At 39.0% G+C, this 21453-nt stretch overlaps 2 protein-coding genes across 6 annotated transcripts in view; one reads left to right on the top strand and one right to left on the bottom strand.

Moving 5' to 3' along the window:
- Positions 1–12058, bottom strand: part of tpte (transmembrane phosphatase with tensin homology) — a 19257-nt gene extending 7199 nt beyond the window's left edge. Inside the window, exons 1-12 of one of the 3 annotated variants that reach the window (XM_066699890.1) lie at positions 11919–12058; positions 10282–10383; positions 9414–9497; positions 8871–8918; positions 6382–6543; positions 5047–5166; positions 3941–4040; positions 3070–3133; positions 2558–2622; positions 1721–1781; positions 998–1079; positions 186–274 (exon numbers count right to left, since the gene is read on the bottom strand). In XM_066699890.1, the coding sequence (XP_066555987.1) occupies positions 186–274; positions 998–1079; positions 1721–1781; positions 2558–2622; positions 3070–3133; positions 3941–4040; positions 5047–5166; positions 6382–6543; positions 8871–8918; positions 9414–9497; positions 10282–10331 (925 nt within the window). In that variant the 5' untranslated portion in view covers positions 10332–10383; positions 11919–12058. Of the gene's footprint in view, positions 1–185; positions 275–997; positions 1080–1720; positions 1782–2557; positions 2623–3069; positions 3134–3940; positions 4041–5046; positions 5167–6381; positions 6544–8870; positions 8919–9413; positions 9498–10281; positions 10384–11276; positions 11409–11435; positions 11572–11918 lie in introns of those variants that run through there. The other 2 variants (XM_066699891.1, XM_066699892.1) reach the window with 2 other exon arrangements.
- fgl1b (fibrinogen like 1B) lies at positions 11629–21453 on the top strand. Of its 3 annotated transcripts, XM_066699893.1 has the most exons (9): positions 12065–12153; positions 12812–12994; positions 13363–13447; positions 14419–14638; positions 15825–15984; positions 16448–16545; positions 17791–17879; positions 19733–19923; positions 20653–21453. In XM_066699893.1, the coding sequence occupies exons 3-9, from the start codon at positions 13385–13387 to the stop codon at positions 20834–20836; spliced, it is 1005 nt and encodes a 334-aa protein (XP_066555990.1). In that variant the 5' UTR covers positions 12065–12153; positions 12812–12994; positions 13363–13384; the 3' UTR covers positions 20837–21453. The 3 variants fall into 3 exon arrangements, with proteins under 3 accessions (XP_066555992.1, XP_066555991.1, XP_066555990.1); XM_066699895.1 differs by lacking the exons at positions 12065–12153; positions 12812–12994 and adding an exon at positions 11629–11849; XM_066699894.1 differs by lacking the exon at positions 12812–12994 and having other exon boundaries at positions 12018–12153.

The following is a 21453-nucleotide window of genomic DNA, read 5'->3' as shown; positions in this document are numbered from 1 at the left end:
TAGTCCCACCTGGCAATCACTGCAAGAGATGAGCTGTTTGCGGCAGTGCTTGAGGGAGATGCAAGGCTGGTCTGAACCTCCAGTTGACTCCAGTTGAGTCCACTGGGCTTGCACAACCACATCGGAGAACCTCCCACTTGTGGTCTCTGACCTCTGACCAATGAAATGCCAGGGAATGCCCTCACCTTTCCCACCCTTGCAGTGGATAGCGATGATGTTGAGAGGGTCTGCCGCCATCCATTCCCGCACACTGGCCGTGTATTTCAGCATGTCCCTGTGCATTGAGACAAGGGGATCACTCAGTGAAATACTCCACTGGGGATCGTAAAACAAACCGCACACTACTTTGTTTCAAAACAAAGTTGCAGCTCCTGACTGCCAATCTACTTCAGCTGAATGTTGACTTTTTCCCCTGCTGCCAGTTTAACAACAGTGTTTTTCAAAGTGCAGCAACTATATTACATGTAGCACTACCACTCATTGGCAGTAGATTTACCCACACAATTACATAATTAGTTTCATTTTACACAGAGTGTTAGAGAAACCCAGAGGATGCTAGGGGTCATGAAGTTTACAGTATGATCAATTGTCTTTGCAGAAAAAAAGTTTGATCTACTAGTGTTCTACTGCCCTAGATAATCAATGAACTGACTATGACTATTTCCTCAACTTTATGCTTCCCAATTCCCTTTCCCCCTTTCTTAACCCATTCTGAAGAGTGTTTCAAATCTCTTACCCTTGTGTTAGTCCATATCTCTCCTGCTCTCCTTTCTGGATATACAAATTACAGTCTTTAAAAAGTTCACAACCCTGATCCTGGAGGCTCCCTGTGTCTTAATTAATACCATTCATTTCTGAACCAGATCAGATCAGACATATGCTAAAAGACATATGCCTACAATCCAGAAATAAGCCCTACACACCTATAAACCCTGTGTGAACAGTTTGGTGTAAGCTCAGTATATAAGACACACAGAAGCACAGTGTATATACTCACTCAAGCACAGGCACATTGTGGTCATCAATGAAGACACGTTCCACTCTGTAATGGAAGTTCTGTGGATCATAGCCCTTCTCACCTTTTCAAAAATAAATGGGTGATTGTACAGCATGGTGAAAATCACAGTATATAAATCTCAAATTTACATGGGCCTCATCTCATGTTTTCATCTCAAGTTTACTCCAAAATACAATTTAAGATGTAGTTAGCCACTTTAACATTTCTTGAAGACAAGATAATATACTAATATTACTATATAAATGTAATGAACACAATATTAGGTTACTACAGCAATGTGCTATTAAAATGCTGAGGTTAACATCTACCGTTTAGCACATTGTAAACCAGTTCTGTTGTTGTGTGATGTAGAAGGTACATTTCTAAACAGCAAAAGCATATTGAAACACCTCAAGTGTTGTTCAGTTATCTTTCAAATTAGAAATAGTCCTGCAGCAATCATGGGTCATGACCTAAGACTCCAGAAACAACCCAACATTATCATGCAGTGTAACATTATCCTAATATATTCAAGTAACAAATACATCATAGAGAGAAGTCAAAAGCAATGGTCTTAATATGCATACTGACATTACAAAACAGTCTACTCGCAGAGCACAAAAAGGCTGAATTTGTTCAATTGTTTAGGACTCCCAAGTATGCTCTAGTAAATTGCACTTAACTTTTCTGTATAGGCATCGGGAGACAGAAAGAGTTACTTACTGCATAGGTTATAGACTTTGTAGTGATGCTTGTGCTTCATGTCGAGGAATCTTGCAACTTCCTTGAAGATAAATAAATAGGTGATGATGATTCATATTATTATTACTTTATTTCTTAGCAGATGCCATAACCCAGGGTGACTTACAGACTTACAAAATATACATAATAAGTGAGAGGATAAAGAACATACATGTGCTCCATTTAGTGACACATTCATCAAATGCAAAAAATGTGGTAAATGCATACATGCTTTTCAAAGTGATGTGCAATGCAGTTGATTTAGGCTTAAAGTTAAATATACACAAGCATGCATTGCTCTCCTATGTTTTCAGTGTGCAGCATAATTTGTTTAGCAATATTGAACAGGAAAGTCAGTTATGGAAAATATCTAAATTGATATTATATTGATGTTGTAGATTGCTCTGCTCTTATTTTGTAAGTTACCACAAGGGTGTCTGCTAATAAATAATAATAATAATAATAATAATAGATTAAACTAATACCCCCCCATCTCAACATATATACCAGGGGTGGCCAACCCTGTTCCTGGAGAGCCGCAATCCTGCAGGTTTTCCAGGTCTCGCTAAATTACCAATCAATGGATATCTTGAACATAGGGACATTTTGCCTAATTAAGACACATAATTGGTTCAATTAAGCAATTAACAATCTGGATAAAACAAAAACCTGCAGACCCTGTGGCTCTCCAGGACCAGGGTTAGCCACCCAAATAAATCAAACTCGAATAAGGCAGTGTTATTCGCTTCAAAAGCAGATCCGCCCGTGCATCTTTCCAAGGTAGTAATGGTGTGATTATGTATGTATAGATCAGCCTACCCTAATAGGATTCCTGTAGAAAGACTGTTTCCCTGATGATGGGAAGGACATTGCAATGATGCGATCTGTGAACACAGAAGAATCAAAAAGCATCTTCAGTCTGATTGACAAAATGATTGACAAGTCATGCTACAAAATACCACAGTTGATCTATAGCAGCTGAATAAAGTTTTATATATGCTCCACACAAGCAGGTTTGCAAGGTCAAGGAAACTAGAAGTTAAAGTTAAGAGTGCAAGAAAGAGTGTATTCCTTCATAAACAGGAAGGACACTGATCAGAAAATAAAGCATTCATCAGATAACACAATTCTAAGTGGTTTTAGAGAATAGATGTAACTTTGAACTTGAGGACAGAAAGGGGAGTGTATGCAGAGACTTGAGTCTTGTCTCTTCAAACACCATGGTTTAGTTTATGCAGCTGCTTCAGCTGATATCAGACATGTCTTGAATTTTCTGCTTGTTTCTTCAAAACAAACCAATTCTACAAGACCCAGATTTAATGCATACAAACCGGTTACATAAGTCAGGTCGAGGTCAAAGCCATCCTTCTGATAGCGTCTTTTGTTTTCAGAGACCTATATGGACAGATCCACATGGAACATTAGACACTTTATCAGTGGATGTCTCATGATCACCCCAAGAAAAACACAGTCTTTTGATACTAATCAGTTAAAAAAATGTAAATGCTATCAATTAGTGACTATGAAATTACTTAATACAACATTTCCCTTTTTTAACACTTCTAATCATCAATTAGTCAGCACCACCCACTGCTACTTCTTTGTTGTGTAGTGTATAAAATCAACCACTCTTATCTGCCACAGCCCAGCTTTTACACCATTTGGGAGGATGTGATGGAGCTAGAACTGCTAACCACCTGATCCTGCAGGCACCTGAGAAACCAAAGGGGGTGCTGGTGAGCTGATGAACTGAGGATCACCATGCTGACTTCTACCCTTGACTAGATCAATCTATTTACTATAACCAACACAGTAGCTGGACTGAATTAACTACAATTAGGGAAAATTTGAAACAAGATTAACTTCAATTAAGGCAAACTAAAAACAAGATTAGGAATGCTAAAACTTTCTGAAAGTAGAAACACAACAAAACAGCTATCTCACACATGTCCAGTGTCTGACTTTGGCAACTTCAAAACCACTTCTGTTCAATAACTCCCATGATTAATAACTCACTGTGTTCCCAGTATTTAGAAAGTGGTGATTTAAGTGTAAGTGGAATGGGGCTCTCCAGGACCAGGATTGGAGTCCACAGGTCTAGAAGCACATCGATGGTGCTCTCTCATGTTTCTTATGTGCTGATGTTCTTGAGCTGGGCTTTGGCTGTGACTGGTATCAAGTAGTATGGGGCAAGGATCTCACCATTCTCCTGGTGGCCTTCTCCAGGTCCTTCCTCTGAGAGGCCAGCCTAAAGATCCTGACCAGGATGACGATCCTTAGAGCCCTCAGGAACGACACCATTCTGCAGAAAGCACAAAGCACCTACTGCATCAACTTGTAGAAACAATTGTGTTCCTTGTTCAATACTAAGACTTGTACCTTTAAAAAATGGGAAGCTGTAGATTGAAGCAAGTGGAAACACCTTTTGGTGAAAGCTGATCAATCATTATGGGCCATAGTTCAGACCTTAGATTAGAACACTGTACTAACAAGACTCCACAAAAACATGAGCAACAACAAAATACGTCAAGTAATCTTAATAAACTTCCCCCTTCCCCTTCCTACTCCCTCACCTTGCACATGTTTCACATAAATTATGCCAGTGGAGCAGATTAGTGCTTTATTCAAAAGTATGTTAGCGGAAAATCCTATCTTCTTAACTCTGCCCCAAACTGTTTTTCTCCCCTGTGCTATCCAGAGAAGGGCTGCCTGGCCCCTCAGTCAGATCGCAGATGTCAGTGTGTCTAAATGCTGGGGAATTCCATATTTCTGTTTTCCCTGCATTGCTGATGAGTCAGGGTGGCTCACTGATACGGTATGCTAGGACAAATTACCCTCCTAGAGACATGTTTCATATAGGAGGTTCACAAATAACACCACCGCTACTTACACAAACGTACTCAAAGTCCCATTAGCTTCTTTCAAATGTGGGAATTTTCAAGGGGCAATCCATTATTGTATAGTATTCAAAATAGGTGAAGAAATTGTTGTTGTTAAAGCTTTATTCAATTGTTTTTACACATAAGCCAAAGAGTCTTTGTCCCTCAAAAAAGGATTGATGTCAACTATTCTCTGCTTTCATTTATTATATAAAAATTATAAATTAATGATCAATTATATAAAAAAACACTCACGTTATTTAAAATGTCAACTTGGCAACCAAAAAATTTACTTAATAAAACAAAAACAATTTAATTAATAATTACTTTTCTGTCAGTAGGATCCAGGTGGAGGAGGCTGCACAGACAGAGAGACAGAGAGAGAGAGAGAGAGAGAGAGAGAGAGAGAGAGAGCCAAGTTGCACATACCTGGGGATCAGTTTGGCACCCGTCAAGTCAGAGAAAGTGTAGACCATGGTGACAATAAGGGTGATGACAACGATGCAGGCATCCACAATGTTCAGCTTGGAGCTGAAGTATGTATGGAAGCTGAAACAAGACAAAACCTTCAGGTTTCCACTGAACAAAGGGAGTTTCACACACAGGGATAAGACAGTCAACATCTGCAATTCCCATGAAGCTTCGGTTGCTGTAGCAGCTAGTCGGACACAGGGGCTAATGGTCAGATGCAGTCCAACTGATTTAGTCTTGCTGCTGGATTACTATTTAATATCTACATTTTTCATCATGTAGCCTGTGCTCAGATTTAATATTTGGAACAACATTGTTTCTACTAACAATATTCATTTATACAGTTAGGTCCAAAAATATTTGGACAGTGACACAATTGTCATCATTTTGGCTCTGTATGCCACCACAATGGATTTGAAACAATCAAGATGTGCTTGAAGTGTAGACTTTCATCTTTAATATGAGGGTAGTTACATCCAATATGGATGTAGCTGTGTAGGAATTACACCCATTTTTACATGTGGTCCTCCAATTTTAGGGGCTAAAAAGTATTTGGACAAACTAACATAATCATGAATTAAATTGTGAGTTTCAATACTTGGTTGCAAATTGTTTGCAGTCAATAACTGCCTGAAGTCTGGAACCCATAGATATCACCAGATGCTGGGTTTCTTCCCTGGTGATGCTCTGCCAGGCCTATACTGCAGCTGTCTTTAGTTCCTGCTTGTTCTTGGGGTGTTTTGCCTTCAGCAAGTGAAATGCTGCTCAATTGGATTCAGGTCAGGTGATTGACTTGGCCATTGCAGAACATTCCACTTCTTCACCTTAAAAAAGTCTTGGGTTGCTTTCGCAGTATGCTTCGAGTCATTGTCCATCTATACTGTGAAGCGCCATCCAATGAGTTTTGAAGCATTTGGCTGAATCTGAGCAGATAATATAGCTCTTCAGAATTCATCCTGCTGCTTTTGTCAGCAATCGCATCATCAATAAATACAAGGTAACCAGTTCCCTTGCCAGCCATACATGCCCATGCCATAACACTACCTCTACCATGTTTCACAGATGAGGTGGTATGCTTCGGATCATTGAAAATTGGTGATTTAGGGTGATCTATGAAACTAAGTAGAACTGGGACTCTGCAGGACCAGAGTTTTTTTTGCACAACACTTACCTAATAAAAGATGAAAAGAAGACAACCTTTAAGCCACAATAACCAAATCTGCTCTCATTCCTGTTTAGGTTTTGTGCCAGCAGCATGACGGTGCAATGGAGTTTCATGTTGGTCTGCCTTACCCTTCCACATAGACCCGGAGGAGTACGTCAATCATAAATAACAGTGAGATTGCTAAAGATATGCCTTCTAGGGCATCCCTTGCTTCCTTGCTTTTGTCTGGCGTTGCCAGATCAGCGATGACCAGGATGATGTCCACCATAATGAGCACCACACCGAATATCCTGCATAAACAGACACACCACAGTTAAATCCCTCCTTCCTTCTCACACTGCCATCTATAATCTTTGGCACAGCATTGACTGCATCCCTGACACTTCCTTTGGCTTCCCCCCCCCTCTTCCTCATCTTAGACTCTGATAATTGAACTGCTTATGGTACAGCCTGTCATCCTATAGGAGTTTTAATATTTATCTCCTCCATGACTTGTGGTTTACTTTTGCATTTACAGAACATCGTTCTTTTAATCTGTGAAGCGCTCCGCTGGCAACTTTGCAGTGGGTGCTGTACTACATAAAACAGATCGATTGATTGGTTGATTGATTGATTGACTTCACATGGAAAGACATGGGGTAGTAGAAAAAAGTATATATATATATATATATATATATATATATATATATATATATATACACACACACACACATCTATAAACAAGCACAGCTTCTCTACAGTTTCATTCCTCTCAACAGAAAGCACATGTCCAATAACAAAGACAAAGATATGCTTTCATTAATACCTTCATTACAGACATGCTGATATCTTGTTGAGATAAATGACCTAGGGCTGTCCCTTATATAAGCATTACTATAGTCACAGTTAACTTCGTCCATATGGATAGAAAGTCTTGGAGAGAGCTTTTTCACTTAGAATGAGACATGTCTGCCTTTTTGGAACTGATTCTTAATGGGGTGCCCTGATTCTCTGTACAATTCAGGAATTATTTCCAAATCTACTTCTTACTATTGAGAGTGTCATATATTTTTACACAGATTACAGATTCCTTAAATCCCTAATCCAGAAATTACATTCTGAATTTTCTGACCTTTGTCCCTCTCCTGCTAGAACAGTGATGATTTAAAATGGGTTATCTCACAAGAACTGCAACGTCACATCCATCATGAAATACACTCACCTAAAGGATTATTAGGAACACCATACTAATTCTGTGTTTGACCCCCTTTCGCCTTCAGAACTGCCTTAATTCTACGTGGCATTGATTCAACAAGGTGCTGAAAGCATTCTTTAGAAATGTTGGCCCATATTGATAGGATAGCATCTTGCAGTTGATGGAGATTCATGGGATGCACATCCAGGGCACGAAGCTCCCGTTCCACCACATCCCAAAGATGCTCTATTGGGTGACTGTGGGGGCCAGTTTAGTACAGTGAACTCATTGTCATGTTCAAGAAACCAATTTGAAATGATTCGACCTTTGTGACATGGTGCATTATCCTGCTGGAAGTAGCCATCAGAGGATGGGTACATGGTGGTCATAAAGGGATGGACATGGTCAGAAACAATGCTCAGGTAGGCCGTGGCATTTAAACGATGCCCAATTGGCACTAAGGGGCCTAAAGTGTGCCAAGAAAACATCCCCCACACCATTACACCACCACCACCAGCCTGCACAGTGGTAACAAGGCATGATGGATCCATGTTCTCATTCTGTTTACGCCAAATTCTGACTCTACCATCTGAATGTCTCAACAGAAATCGAGACTCATCAGACCAGGCAACATTTTTCCAGTCTTCAACTGTCCAATTTTGGTGAGCTTGTGCAAATTGTAGCCTCTTTTTCCTATTTGTAGTGGAGATGAGTGGTACCCGGTGGGGTCTTCTGCTGTTGTAGCCCATCCGCCTCAAGGTTGTACGTGTTGTGGCTTCACAAATGCTTTGCTGCATACCTCGGTTGTAACGAGTGGTTATTTCAGTCAAAGTTGCTCTTCTATCAGCTTGAATCAGTCGGCCCATTCTCCTCTGACCTCTAGCATCAACAAGGCATTTTCGCCCACAGGACTGCCGCATACTGGATGTTTTTCCCTTTTCACACCATTCTTTGTAAACCCTAGAAATGGTTGTGCATGAAAATCCCAGTAACTGAGCAGATTGTGAAATACTCAGACCGGCCCGTCTGGCACCAACAACCATGCCACGCTCAAAATTGCTTAAATCACCTTTCTTTCCCATTCAAACATTCAGTTTGGAGTTCAAGAGATTGTCTTGACCAGGACCACACCCCTAAATGCATTGAAGCAACTGCCATGTGATTGGTTGGTTAGATAATTGCATTAATGAGGAATTGAACAGGTGTTCCTAATAATCCTTTAGGTGAGTGTATATTCGGTAATATGTCATCATTGACAATAGCTGATATGCTGATTAATTTCATTATTCTTCAGCTCAGTTCCACAAGGTGCAGCAGTATTTAGATATTGCAAACAAGATAATTGTTCCATACAGTACCTTAAACATACACAGATCCAAAGGCAGCTTACCAGTGAAAATCAGTCTTGATAAATAAAAGACCAGGCTGCGAGGAACAACTTACCGAAAACCAAATGACATCACAAATGGAGCAATGGTTTTCCTAATGGAGCTGCAAGATAAGTAAAACACAAAATCACACTTGAATAAGGAGAAATAAAAAAATAAAAAATAAACATCTGTAAAAGTTTACTGTGTGGAAGAGAGATGCACTTTATTATTATTATATATTTCTTAGCAGACGCCCTTATCCAGGGCAACTTTCAATTGTTACAATATAAAACATTATTTTTGTATACCATTACCCATTTATACAGCTGGGCTTTAACTGGCACAATCTAGGTACCTTGCTCAAGTGTACAACAACAGTGTTCCCCACCTGGGATTGAGGCCATGACCCTCTGCTCCAGAGTCCAGATCCCTAACCACTACTCCACACTGCTGCTATTCAATGGCTGGGTTATACCATAAATGGACACACACCTGAAGTTGCACTCACATTTAAAATTGCCATATTTAATGCCACAGTTTATATGACCTGACGACCCGTTACCAAATCTGTATCTATCTGATGCATGTACTCTCAATGATACCATGGAATACTCACTGGTACATGGTATCTGGTTCCACACACACCAATTTTCCATCATCAATCTGGATGCTTGGCTCCCCCTTCTCCTCTTTACAGATGCTAGGGAGAGAAACACATCTGAAAACTCCTGTGTGGTAAGGTTGACTAAACAGTCAGTATGCTCTAATCATTTCAGATGTATGTTTAATGCACACTTCGTCACTATTCCTAAACTCAAATGGTCCATTTTAAAGGAAATGTTGTTTACATATTTAACCTTCCAAATTCATGTTTTTAATTCCAAAGACAACTAAAACTTCTTCAGTATCCTACACCCTCAAAGGTAGCAAGTCAGGTGACCTTGACCCATGGTTCCCTACAGCAGGTCAACAATGGTCATCTTGTGGAGGATGCAATCCAACTCCTTTTACCCCCAAAACAAACTTTGGGATGCTCCCTTACTGATCCTTGTATAATAACTAACAGGTACTTGGCCCAGAATACCTATGGCAAGATATTTAACTTATCTTGGATCCTCCAACCTGCTATGCTTTATTCAATGATTTCTAAATCATGGATAACCTACATAATAAGTCACAGACAATCCAAAAGGCAACTTAGGCCTAGGATAAATTAAAATGTTGCTTGTGAATGGCAAATTACTGACTTAAGTGGCTTCTGACAATAAATCAAATTACAAATGAGTACATGTCCCTCTGCCTCCCAGTCCCCCTCAGGTATAGTCATATCCCAAGATTAAACTCAGTTGTTGCCCCCGAGTTGTCACACTGTTGTCTTCAAGAAATCTTTAATTAAATAAAGTGTCTATATTGCACTTATAAAATAGCAATAGTATAAGTTACTATTTAGTCAAGGTCATAATAGGCTGAAGTTGTTAACTCACCCATTAACTTCTTTGGAATCTGACCCTGGATTGTATTTTACTGCTGACATTTTGGCAGATACGTTCTCTTACTTCTGTTGCTTTTTGCACCACAAGTATGCACTGTGAACAACAACAAATAATATAAGAGATAATATCAGATATGATATAACATACATCTTACACAATACATATTTTGTGATGACTATTATAATAATAAAATAATACCAAATTATTGCTGTTAATGTCAAGTTTGTTTTAATTCATAACCTCCCAAATACCTTGTATAAATAATGATTTCCTAATTTCAGATAGCATGCTACAAGGAAACGAGCTACTTCTTATGTTCATGTACTATCCTAACACTCATGCTGTGACAACACAATGTGACTTTTTTTAGCTTTTACTTTTCATTAGAAGTTTTTACTTTTAATTACATATCATAAATTACTTCAAACGGTCTGCTGTGGGGTGACTAAGAACATATTATGTGGAAAAGCACAGGTGCTGCACTGCTGTCCACTTTTTATTATATAAAACACTTCATGCAGATAGCTGATATTTATACTTGAGTGACACTCTGACAGATGCAAGGAAACCCACAAAGCAGGTACAGCAATGAGTTTGTGAGGTTTACGGTTTGAACGGTGTTGCAAGACATATTGATTATTTCAGTGACACTGCTGCTCGATTAGGCTATTGCACACCAACATGCTCACTGGGTCACCAACATGTGCTCAGCACACTGGGGTGTGAAACTGATATATATGTACAGCTCTTTAAAAAATTAAGAGACTCCAAGTTCAGAAATCAATGTTAAGTGGTCTCAATTTGATTTGACCTTGTGCTAATTAAAACACATAACAGGTTAACTTAATAACTTATAGCAAACCTGAAACAAATTCCACATGACTTTATGTCTCTTGAAGACCAGATTAGATTGTTTCTCGAGTCTTTTGGTAGTGGTTTCAGACATTATGTGGGCACCAGAAGTGAGCCCAGTTTCCTCTTGTTACCTGAACTTTATTCAGATCAAGTCCATTGCTGAATACATTCAGCTACGATGATGTTTTCTCTCTATTTTGTTAAAAGAGCTTCCATTCATGGTTTAATGAGTCTAGCTGTTGAAGTTTCTGTCCTTTCGGCTGCATGTTTCAGTTGTCTCTGGTACTTACTCTGCAATTATCCACCAGGGCAATCGGTCTCGCATATCTCTCTGATTGTCAAATGACACAGACCAAGGTGCAGCACAATTCAAGGGACTAACTTCCCCCTCTCTTTTCTGCAACTTTTCGGTTTAGTGAGATCAAATTTTAGTTTGTGTTTTTTTTTTTTTTTTCCAACACCAAAGCAAAATGTTCCCAGCTTTCTGAAAGTCAATGCACACAGGTTAACAGGAGTGGATTTAGCAAGAGTAAGAGTATGCAAATTATTGCTGATTTGTCTGTTTTCGCTTAATTGCAGCTGAGATCGAGTGCAGTATAGATACGACGAGTAGTAAAGAAAAGGTCAGAAGACAGATGCATTTTACATACTGAGCTGAATTGATTTTCCACAGCAATTTAATGGAAGACTGTCAAGCCTGCAGAGTACGTACACAAATCTGTGAAATACGGCTTCCTACAAATGAAAAAAAAAAAAAAAAAAGACAGACATACCAATCTCGGTGCAGGAGGAGCCGAGGCTTTAAGGCTTCCTTTTCAATCGGGATATATTCCAGTCAAACGTTTTTGTTTGTCATTTGTTTTTCAGTAACAAGATTACGCCTGCTCATTTTTAACACCAAGTCTCAGCTGGGTATCATCTACCCCGCTTCAGTCAAGTCACTTCACGTTGTCTTGTGACTGCTTTTGTCGTTTCCTAGGAATAAAGTTCAAAGGTTGGGAGTGAGAGGTATTTTTTCCTCTTTTGCTATTCCTCGTCAGTTCTGCAGACAAAGCGGATTTTTTATTTTTTTTTACTTCCTGAGCTATACTTTTCAAACTTTTCCTCTTTCCTTTCCACATTTACTTCATCCCGCTCCTCGTAAATTGCGTTGATACTTTGTGTGTTATCAGGGTAGGATCGTTTCCTACTATGGAATAAAATAATGTATATATTGCACTTTATATATACCAAATAAAAACACACACATTGTGCATCCAAGTCTTTTATGTTATGAAAAGTGAAATGTTGGAAATTTTAATTAAAATAAAAATGTATTTAAATGTAACGACAGAAATTGGGTGTAACCCTTAACAAAATAAGAATATATTATGACCATTTCGCGTTATTACTGACGTTGAGGATACTGTTCACTTTTTATGATAGAGTTAAAAACTTTGCTTCAGTCTTACAGCAAATCTCGTTTTATTGCTTCCTTTAAAGCATTGTGCGTGCAGTTTATTGCATCATCCCCTTTAAAACTATACATTTCCAAATCAAGTGTGAACCCCTATGGAAAAGAAGTGTTCAGAAAACCATAAGTAAAGTTTCATTAACTGTATTTTTCATTAAGAAATTAAAAATTAAAATAATAATAATTGTCTTTCACAATCCACTTCTAAATAAGAATTCGAGGAATGAAGGAGGTGATGCAACCTTCTCTTCTGGCCATAATCTGCAACATCTGGAACATCTGGAGCGGAGGGCACATATAAATAAAAAATGTAATAGAGAAAGTATGTATTTCGCACTCGTGGAGTACCCGGACATTGCCTTTCACTAAACTGCGTGTCTTTCTGGTAAAATCAAGGTAGGATTCTGACATAAATAAATCTAACCTTGATTTAATAAAAACAGACAAACTTTTTATTTATATTAACAAAAAAAACATAAAAAGATTGCATTTTAATCTTTAACTTTTCAATATAATTTTTATTTGCAAACCATATGATAATAATAATATGTAATAATGTAATAATTAGCATGTATTGTTCCAATAATACAATGTGCTCTATATTCATAGGATTTAATAGAAATTGGATATTATTGACAATATGTCTAAAATGAATTAATTTAAAAGGAAAATGAATGCCATAGTGCAGAGGATACAATTTAATGTTGTAGGCTACTAGATGCCGATATTGTTTAGTATCACATGCTTCATAATCTCTTTTTCAGACAGGGTGTGTGAGGCAGGGACATGTTGTCGCTGATGCTGGTTCTGCTCTTCGTGCGCCAAACTGCAGCTGCGCACCGACTGTCAGTAAGTACCCTTGGTCTCATTTCAGTGCTTCTCACAAACTATATATATATATATATATTAATAATAATTTAATTCTACTTTGCAGCAAAACTTGTGAGTGAATAGGCAGTCATTGCACTTTTTATCCATATGCCACAAGCTAAGCTACAATAATAACAAAATGCCCGAATTGTACTCCTATGACAAAACAGAGGTCAGGATAATACCTATATATTTTGTGTCACTACTAAAAAGGGCATATTACTAAATTATTTAAATAATCAGTCATTTTAAAGCAGTTGTGATCTACTACAAAATCTGCCTGCTCCTGAAGTAGTCACACTGTGTTAAGAAATAAGGCCAAGTGACATGTGCGTAAGCCAACTTCATGTCTCAGCAGAATCCTCTGATCAAGTTCAGTGCTTGAGAAGTGACGTCTACCTGGGTAGAAAAGTAGAGAAAATGGCTTAATATCTCATATGCATTGTATACCATTGATTTTCCTTGTGTGGGTAAAGTCAAGGTTTTGAAGGTTCTGAATTAGAGGAGGAATTGAACTGAATGCAAGTATCTTCTAATGCATCTTGAAAGGTACAGGCTGTGAAATCCTCTTTGATATGCATCTGTTTTGCTAAAGTCATCTCTCACCTCCTTCTGTGAATGGTCTGGTCTGGATTAGAGCCTTCGACTATGATTCCAATAAATGTTTGTTTAGTTTGTGCCAGAGGAATACAGGGACTGTGTAATGATCCTGGTTGATTAAAGACAGCACTGTGGAGTAGTGGTTAGGGCTCTGTCTCTAGGACTCATGACTGGAAGGTTGTGGGTTTGAATCCTGGGTGGGGCAGTGCTGTTGTACCCTTGAGCAAAGGTACTTCACTTAGATTGCTCCATTAAAATGCCCAGCTGCATAAATGGGTACAAATGTAAGTCGCCCTGGATAAGAGTGTCAGCTAAATGACAAAAAAAATAATAATAATAATCCCTTGCAGGAGGAGGAATTGTGCCTGTCAGAGCTGTCAGAATTGAAGTACACTATTAAGAGTCTTGAGAACAAGTTTTTCATTGGGGAGTGGCAGCTGAAGACCCTGAGAGAAAACTACTACTACTTCCCAGAGAATCGCACGTTCAAACAAAACAAGTCCAGAGACCTTGCTCAGAAACCCACAATGCTGCCCACCACAGGAGGAAACCTCATTGTATATGACCAGGGTGAGTGCTCCATATTTTGTTATTGATGTCATTTGTCATTCCTGCCCAGTGTCCTACCGTAGAACTACAAACTACAGTGGCTCTCAAAAGTATTCACCCCCCTTGGCTTTTCCACATTTCATTGTGCTACAACATGAAATCAGAATGGATCTAAATCAGGAGTTTTTGACACTGATCAACACAAAAAATGTCCATAATGTCAAAGTGAAAAATATAATCTGCAAAGTTCTCTAAATTACAAAAAAAAAAAGAAAGAAAATAATCGATTTCATAAGTAATCACCTTTGCTATGGCACACCTGCTTGGAGCTCTTCACATTGTAGCCAAAATTATCTATGTTGGTCTCATCACACCATAGATTTTTCCTCCACTTGGTCTCAGAGTCTCCTACATGCCTTCCAGCAAACTCTAGCTGAGATTTTATGCAAGTTTTTTACTACTCAAGACTAACTCCTTTAGAGTTGCCATAGGCCTCTTGGTGGCCTCCCTGACTGGTGCCCTTCTCACCCAGATACTCAGTTTTTGAGGATGGCCTGATGTAGGCAGATTCACAGTTGTGCCATATTCTCTCCATTTCTAAATAATGATAATAATAATAATAATATGATTTCATATTGTAACATAATGAAATTTGGAAAGTCCAAGGGCGGTGAATATTTTTGAGAGCCACTGTACAACCCATGAGAGGTTTTCATCCGGCCTGCAAGTTTTGGTGTGTTAACAATTATTAAAGCACTCAATTACTACAAATAGTATGTCAGTCAAATTAGACTTTGATGCTACTGTGAGGAAGGGTGGCAAACTGCATCATTCACATTAAGTAAAAAGTCAAATATGAGGTAAGTTTGGTTTTATTGTTATTATCCAATATGTATAATAAGTAAGGTTTTATATATATTTGCAGCTAGATGTATCTTTATTTTAATATCTATTCTTCAGACTTAAATTGATTAACAACAAAAGTGTGATTGAATGATTCCTGCCTTACATTCAAATCATTTTAGCGTGTTTTGGCCATTGCATCAATCAAATGGAGAATCATTGATGATTCGGCAAAGCTAATTACAGATTTAAATGGAAAGAATCTTCACTGTTTTCATCAGTCGAACAGCTTTCCTCTGTGACTTGTTCAGCTGTGGAATGAGTGGGATATTCATGGATGTGTGTGCTCTGTGGTCCCACACAGACTGCTCCATGCTGTATGACAGACAGAAGGCCTCCAGCGGGTTCTATCGGATCAAGCCCAGATCAGCGATGGAGCCCTTCCTGGTGTACTGTGACATGACGGATGGGGGAGGGTGGACCGTGATCCAGCAGAGACGCAACGGGAAAGTGGATTTTAACCGGTACACTGCAACTTATCCTTGTTCTCATTCACTCATTCACCTGCAGCCTGGCTGATTGAAGTGATATATTTCCACTCACGCTGGCCAGGAGAGGTCACCCATGCCATTACACTTGCCAGTTAACATCTCAGAGAGCAGAGGTGACAGTCTCTATTTATTGCAATTAGGGTAACATCAGTAAAGTCTCTCTCTCTCCCTCTCCCCTGCATCATGTGAAAGATAGTCCTATTGCTAAAAAAATATATGTGCAGTATATTAACAAAACTGTATTGCTAAGCAAAGAAAGGACTTGATACACTTGCAAGCCCTTTGACAATAAGTCCTTGAGAGATGCATATTTACTGAGATTACAATGTAATTATGCTGCCAAATTAATGTTGACAGGCTACTGATTCTAAACTTTGAATGAACAAGCTGATGGTAGAATGTGGTAGTGACTTATTAAAGCTTATCTTTTCTCTAGAAAATGGAGTGATTATAAAGACGGATTTGGGAATTATAAAAGAAGCAATGATGAGTACTGGCTGGGAAACGAAAACATCTACATGCTTCTCCTGGGTGGTAAAAATCAGTTTATTTCTCTTGCCAGAATATTAACATATTAAAAGTGACTTACTCTGTAAAACTAGTAATAGATTTGATTCTGAAACTATATAGCAAATTGGCAATCTAACACTGTCCTTTTCCCTTTGTGATATTTGACTGTTTTGTTTACAAACAAAAGGAGGCTATTCAACCCATCGTGCTCGTTTGGTGTCCAAGGATCCTATCCAGTCTATTTTTGAATGTTCCCAAATTCTCAGTTTCAACCACATCACTTGGGAGTTTGTTCAGATTGTGACGACTCTCTGTGTGAAGAAGTGTCTCCTGTTTTCTGTCTTGAATGCCTTGAAGCCCAATTTCCATTTGTGTCCCCGGGTGCATGCGTCCCTGCTGATCTGGAAAAGTTCCTCTGGTTTGAAGTGGTCAATGCCCTTCATGATTTTGAAGACTTGAATCAAGTCCCCATGTAGTCTCCTCTGTTCCAGGGTGAAAAGGTTCAGCAATTTCTTTCTTGAAGTGTGGTGCCCAGAACTGTACTGTTTTAACATTACTTCCCTTGTTTTAAATTCACACCCTAGCATTTTGTTTGCCTTTTTTATTACTTCCCCAGCTTGTTTGGATGGGGAAAGTGATGAGTCTACATAAACTCCTAGGTCTTTCTCGTGCGTCTTTGTCTTCCTCCTATACCTTCAAGGTTTGCTTTTCTAAAATTGTAGACCATTGTTTTAGACTTGGTCCTTGTTTTTTGAAAGTATGTCTCAAAGCTAACCATATTATGATCACAGTTCCCTCTGACTCTATCTTGGTCATTTGCAAAGATAGATGCATGTGCTCTCTCTGGTTGGTTCCCTGACAAATTGAGTTAGAAAGCAGTCATTTACCATCTCAACCATTTATATTTCTGATTCTGTAGTCCCGGCAGGGCTTTCCCAGTCTATGTTTGAGAAATTGAAATCCCCAATTATAACAGCCTGTCTCTACTAAACTGTGTGTATCCTTTCAACTTGTATTCATCCCCATCATTTTCTGTAAGCCATGTTTCTGTCACTCCTACAACATAATGGTCATTCGACAGCACTGTGGCTTCTAGGTCTAACATCTTGTTCCTTATACTACTGGCATTGAGGTACAAACATTTCAGGACTTGCCTACTAGCAGTTTCCCTTTGCTTTCTTTCATTAGTAGAACATCTCCCATTGTCAGAGTTGTAATCTCTGTAATCCTTGTCTTGTTCTTCAATGCAATCTGATGTTTCTGTTCCAGGAAAAAATCTGATGAAGATTGACCTTATGGACTGGAGTGGACAGAGGAAACATGCATACTATGAAAATGTCCAAATCGCAAATGAAAAGGTGACCTTCCAGCTGTTCTGTCACTCTAAACTCATGGGATTGGTTTTATAGCACAAAATGTTTGCAGTACACACACACAAATAATGTGGAAAACTTGATAATCTCACCTTCAGTTTTAAGAACATATGTGGTCTGATACCTTCAGTTGTTGGAAGAATTTATGTTCTGTCTTATGATGTATTTTATTAATGTGTTATGTGATATACTATTGTGATAAACTATGCTTCACATTTGCTGCAATTAATTTAGCTAAAAGGTGCCGATCAAGCAAGAATCAGTAGAGGTGAGAAAGTAAGTAAAAGCAAAAGACAAGAAAAAGAAAAGTGCACTTGGTTTTGCAGTCTTGTACAATGCAATAAAATCAAGATGGTAAATGTTGCTGCCTAGTGGTCAGCATTGTAAATGCAATACAAATGAAATCAGATTTTACCAGGAGTGTCCACAAACGGCAGTGCTGCACTTTCTACATTTTCCTATCTGTGACATCACATGTAGTTAATTTAGTTAATGCTGATAAAATCTAGAGCCTACAGAAGTTTTTTTCCATTTTTATTTATAAAAAAAACACACTTTGTCGTATACTCTGGTAATGTGACAATGCCCTGGGTGGCTTGGCAAAGCTGGCAGGACATGATACGTCCATTGTGTTCTGTTAGATTAGCCCTGATCAGCATTTGTGTTTCTGTGTCAAACCTTCCTAACCATTATACATTAAAACCTGTAGCCTGAATGTGTAATTATATATATGTATATATAATACATACACTACCGTTCAAAAGTTTGGGGTCACTTAGAAATGTCCTTGTTTTCAAAAGGAATGCACATTTTCTGTCCATTAAAATAACATCAAAATAACACAGACACTGGACAGAGGAAGATTGGAAAAAAATGATATGGACAGACGAATCTAAGTTTGAAGAACAACATTCGTGAGACGCAGACCAAAGGAAAATATGCTGGAGGAGTGCTTGACACCATCCGTCAAGCATGGTGGAGGCAATGTGATGGTCTGGAGGTGCTTTGGTGGTGGTAAAGTGGGAGATTTGTACAGGGTAAAAGGGATCTTGAAGAAGGAAGGCTATCACTCCATTTTGCAATGCCATGCCATACCCTGTGGACGGTGCATGATTGGAGCCAATTTCCTCCTACAACAGGACAATGACCCAAAGCACAGCTCCAAACTATGCAAGAACTATTTAGGGAAGAAGCAATCAGCTGGTATTCAGTCTATAATGGAGTGGCTAGCACAGTCAGCGGATCTCAACCCTATTGAGCTGTTGTGGGAGCAGCTTGACCGTATGGTACATAAGAAGTGCCTTCAAGTCAATCCAACTTGTGGGAGGTGCTTCAGGAAGCATGGGGTGAAATCTCTTCAAATTACCGCAACAAACTGACAACTAGAATGCCAAAGGTCTGCAAGGCTATAATTGCTGCAATTGGAGGATTCTTTGAAAAGCAAAGTTTGAAGGACACAATTATTATTTCAATTAAAAATCATTATTTCTAACCTTGTCAGTGACTATATGTCCTATTCATTTTGCTATATTTCGTATTCAAACTCATTTCATGTTTGTTTTCATGGAAAACAAGGACATTTCTAATTGACCCCAAACTTTTGAATGGTAGTGTATATATTTCTTTATTTTGCATGTCAGTGTTTTAATATGTCAGGAAAGTTCTTTACCTTTAAATAGAATCTGATACCTTTATATACTGACAGTGCACAGCATTTTCTTAGGTTTCTGGTATTCAATGTTTATTCAAGAAATGGTAATTGTACCTTGAAAATCATGCACTGTTCTGACAATTGTGTGTCTAGTTCAGAGTAGGGCTTGACTGACATTGTGTTTCAGGAAAACTACCGACTGCGTTTTGGCCTCTACAGTGGGACGGCAGGTGATGCACTCTCAGGAGGAGGGCATGCTGAAGCGCAGTGGTCAGCCTCCCACTACGCCATGCTGTTTAGCACCAGGGACAAAGACAATGACCGCTTTCTGCAGGGCAGCTGTGCACAGGAGAACAAGGGTGGCTGGTGGTACAACAGGTATCCCAACAGCCCAGGGCACAAGACACCTTTTACATTACTGATACACACTCCCAGTGACATTGTGTGACATTTTTCCTAACTGTACCGATTCCAGCAACAGCATTGTAATAAGCCACTGAGATTCTCCAATTTGGTGGGTTGGTTAGATTATCAGACGTTGGATATGGAGAAACCGTGAATAAGATTCTCATTCAGGTTCCTCTATGTGGGGTGGCTGATATTTATACTTTTCTTACAACTGGAACTACATTTCACACTAGATGTCCAACTGGATCACAGAGTTTTTCCTATCAGTGGTCCCGAGTTGCAGTGGTCCTCCTTTGTCCGCCCAACGCCATGGCACTGTGTTCCCCTCTGCATCACATGCATTATAATGCCACTCCAATTAAGTTTTCCAGAATGTCATTAGAATAGGTGATTAACATTTGAAATTGCAGGAGTCTGTATTGACGAGGCTGTATGTTACAGGTAATCCTCCGCCAAATAGATTTTTATGTGTTGCTCCCAAATCAAATGGGAATCTGTCCACTTTGTTACATAACTGTAACGGAAACTAACACAGAGAAAAAATCAATGCATTAACTCTCTGTAAGGACTAGAAAAAGCACTGTTGGAACTAGGCAATACATTCCGAGGAGCATGTTCATTCACTGTATTGTAGGTTGAGCTAAAAAATACAGATACACTCTCAATTTTGAAAATGTCCATGGTGTTTTTGTTGTACAGGTGTCACGCGGCTAATTTGAATGGGAAGTTCTACAGGGGAGGCACGTACAAGTGGAAGTACGACAACGGGGTGGTGTGGTCTACCTGGAAGGGCTTGTGGTATTCCCTCCATCACACCACTATGAAGGTCAGGCCACTGGTCTTCATGGACACTCTGGGCAGTGGTGATGGGGGAGCCGGATAATTTCATAATGGACTCCCCAGCTTCATTGTGACTTCAGGCCTCACTAGGCTGCAACCAGGCCTATATACACACTATATAGGCCTTACAGAACAGCACTCCAGAGCAGTGTGAACAGTTAAAGAGGTAGATTTTCTATCCTGCCACGGACTATGGTGACCACAGAGACATTTACAGAGTTTTCAAACCCAAAACACCCTTTGGACTTGTTGTTGGCCTATGTTTGTGTGTGCATCTATGAATCTAGCTAGGGGCACCCTCTATTCTGATTACTCTATATTACCCTCTATTAACCATACAATGCATTTCAATATAAGTGTTTTCAGCACTGTAGCTGGAACAGATTGGAGTCCAGATATAAGTTAATGTGTATTGTGAGGAATTTAAGAACCACCTTAGGCATTTTTACTTTTCATTCACAATTGTAAAATAGGGGTGGGAAAAGCCTGTAGGAGTGGGAAAATATGTTTAAGCAGTGGTTTTCAGTTCAGAGCCAGAGAATTTGCTTCTTTAACAATATAAAAAGGGTTTGTTTATTTTTTCACAAGCAGTTGGAAAACGTTTAAATGCCATGTATCTGATTATATAGCTATGCTCAATAAATATAGCCATTTTTGTTA

The sequence above is a fragment of the Amia ocellicauda genome, chromosome 3 (assembly GCF_036373705.1).
Source record: "Amia ocellicauda isolate fAmiCal2 chromosome 3, fAmiCal2.hap1, whole genome shotgun sequence".
In the NCBI taxonomy this organism is placed as follows: Eukaryota; Metazoa; Chordata; class Actinopteri; order Amiiformes; family Amiidae; genus Amia; species Amia ocellicauda.
Note: the sequence above shows the minus strand (reverse complement) of the source record. Positions and strands in the feature narration are given on the sequence as shown.

Bases quoted from the DNA above. Each gene is read 5' to 3' on its own strand.
- fgl1b (XM_066699895.1), top strand. From the start codon at position 13,385: ATGTTGTCGCTGATGCTGGTTCTGCTCTTCGTGCGCCAAACTGCAGCT. The intron at 16,546-17,790 runs GTAAAAATCAGT...TTTCTGTTCCAG, and splicing joins CTACATGCTTCTCCTGGGTG to GAAAAAATCTGATGAAGATT. The intron at 17,880-19,732 runs GTGACCTTCCAG...ATTGTGTTTCAG, and splicing joins TCCAAATCGCAAATGAAAAG to GAAAACTACCGACTGCGTTT.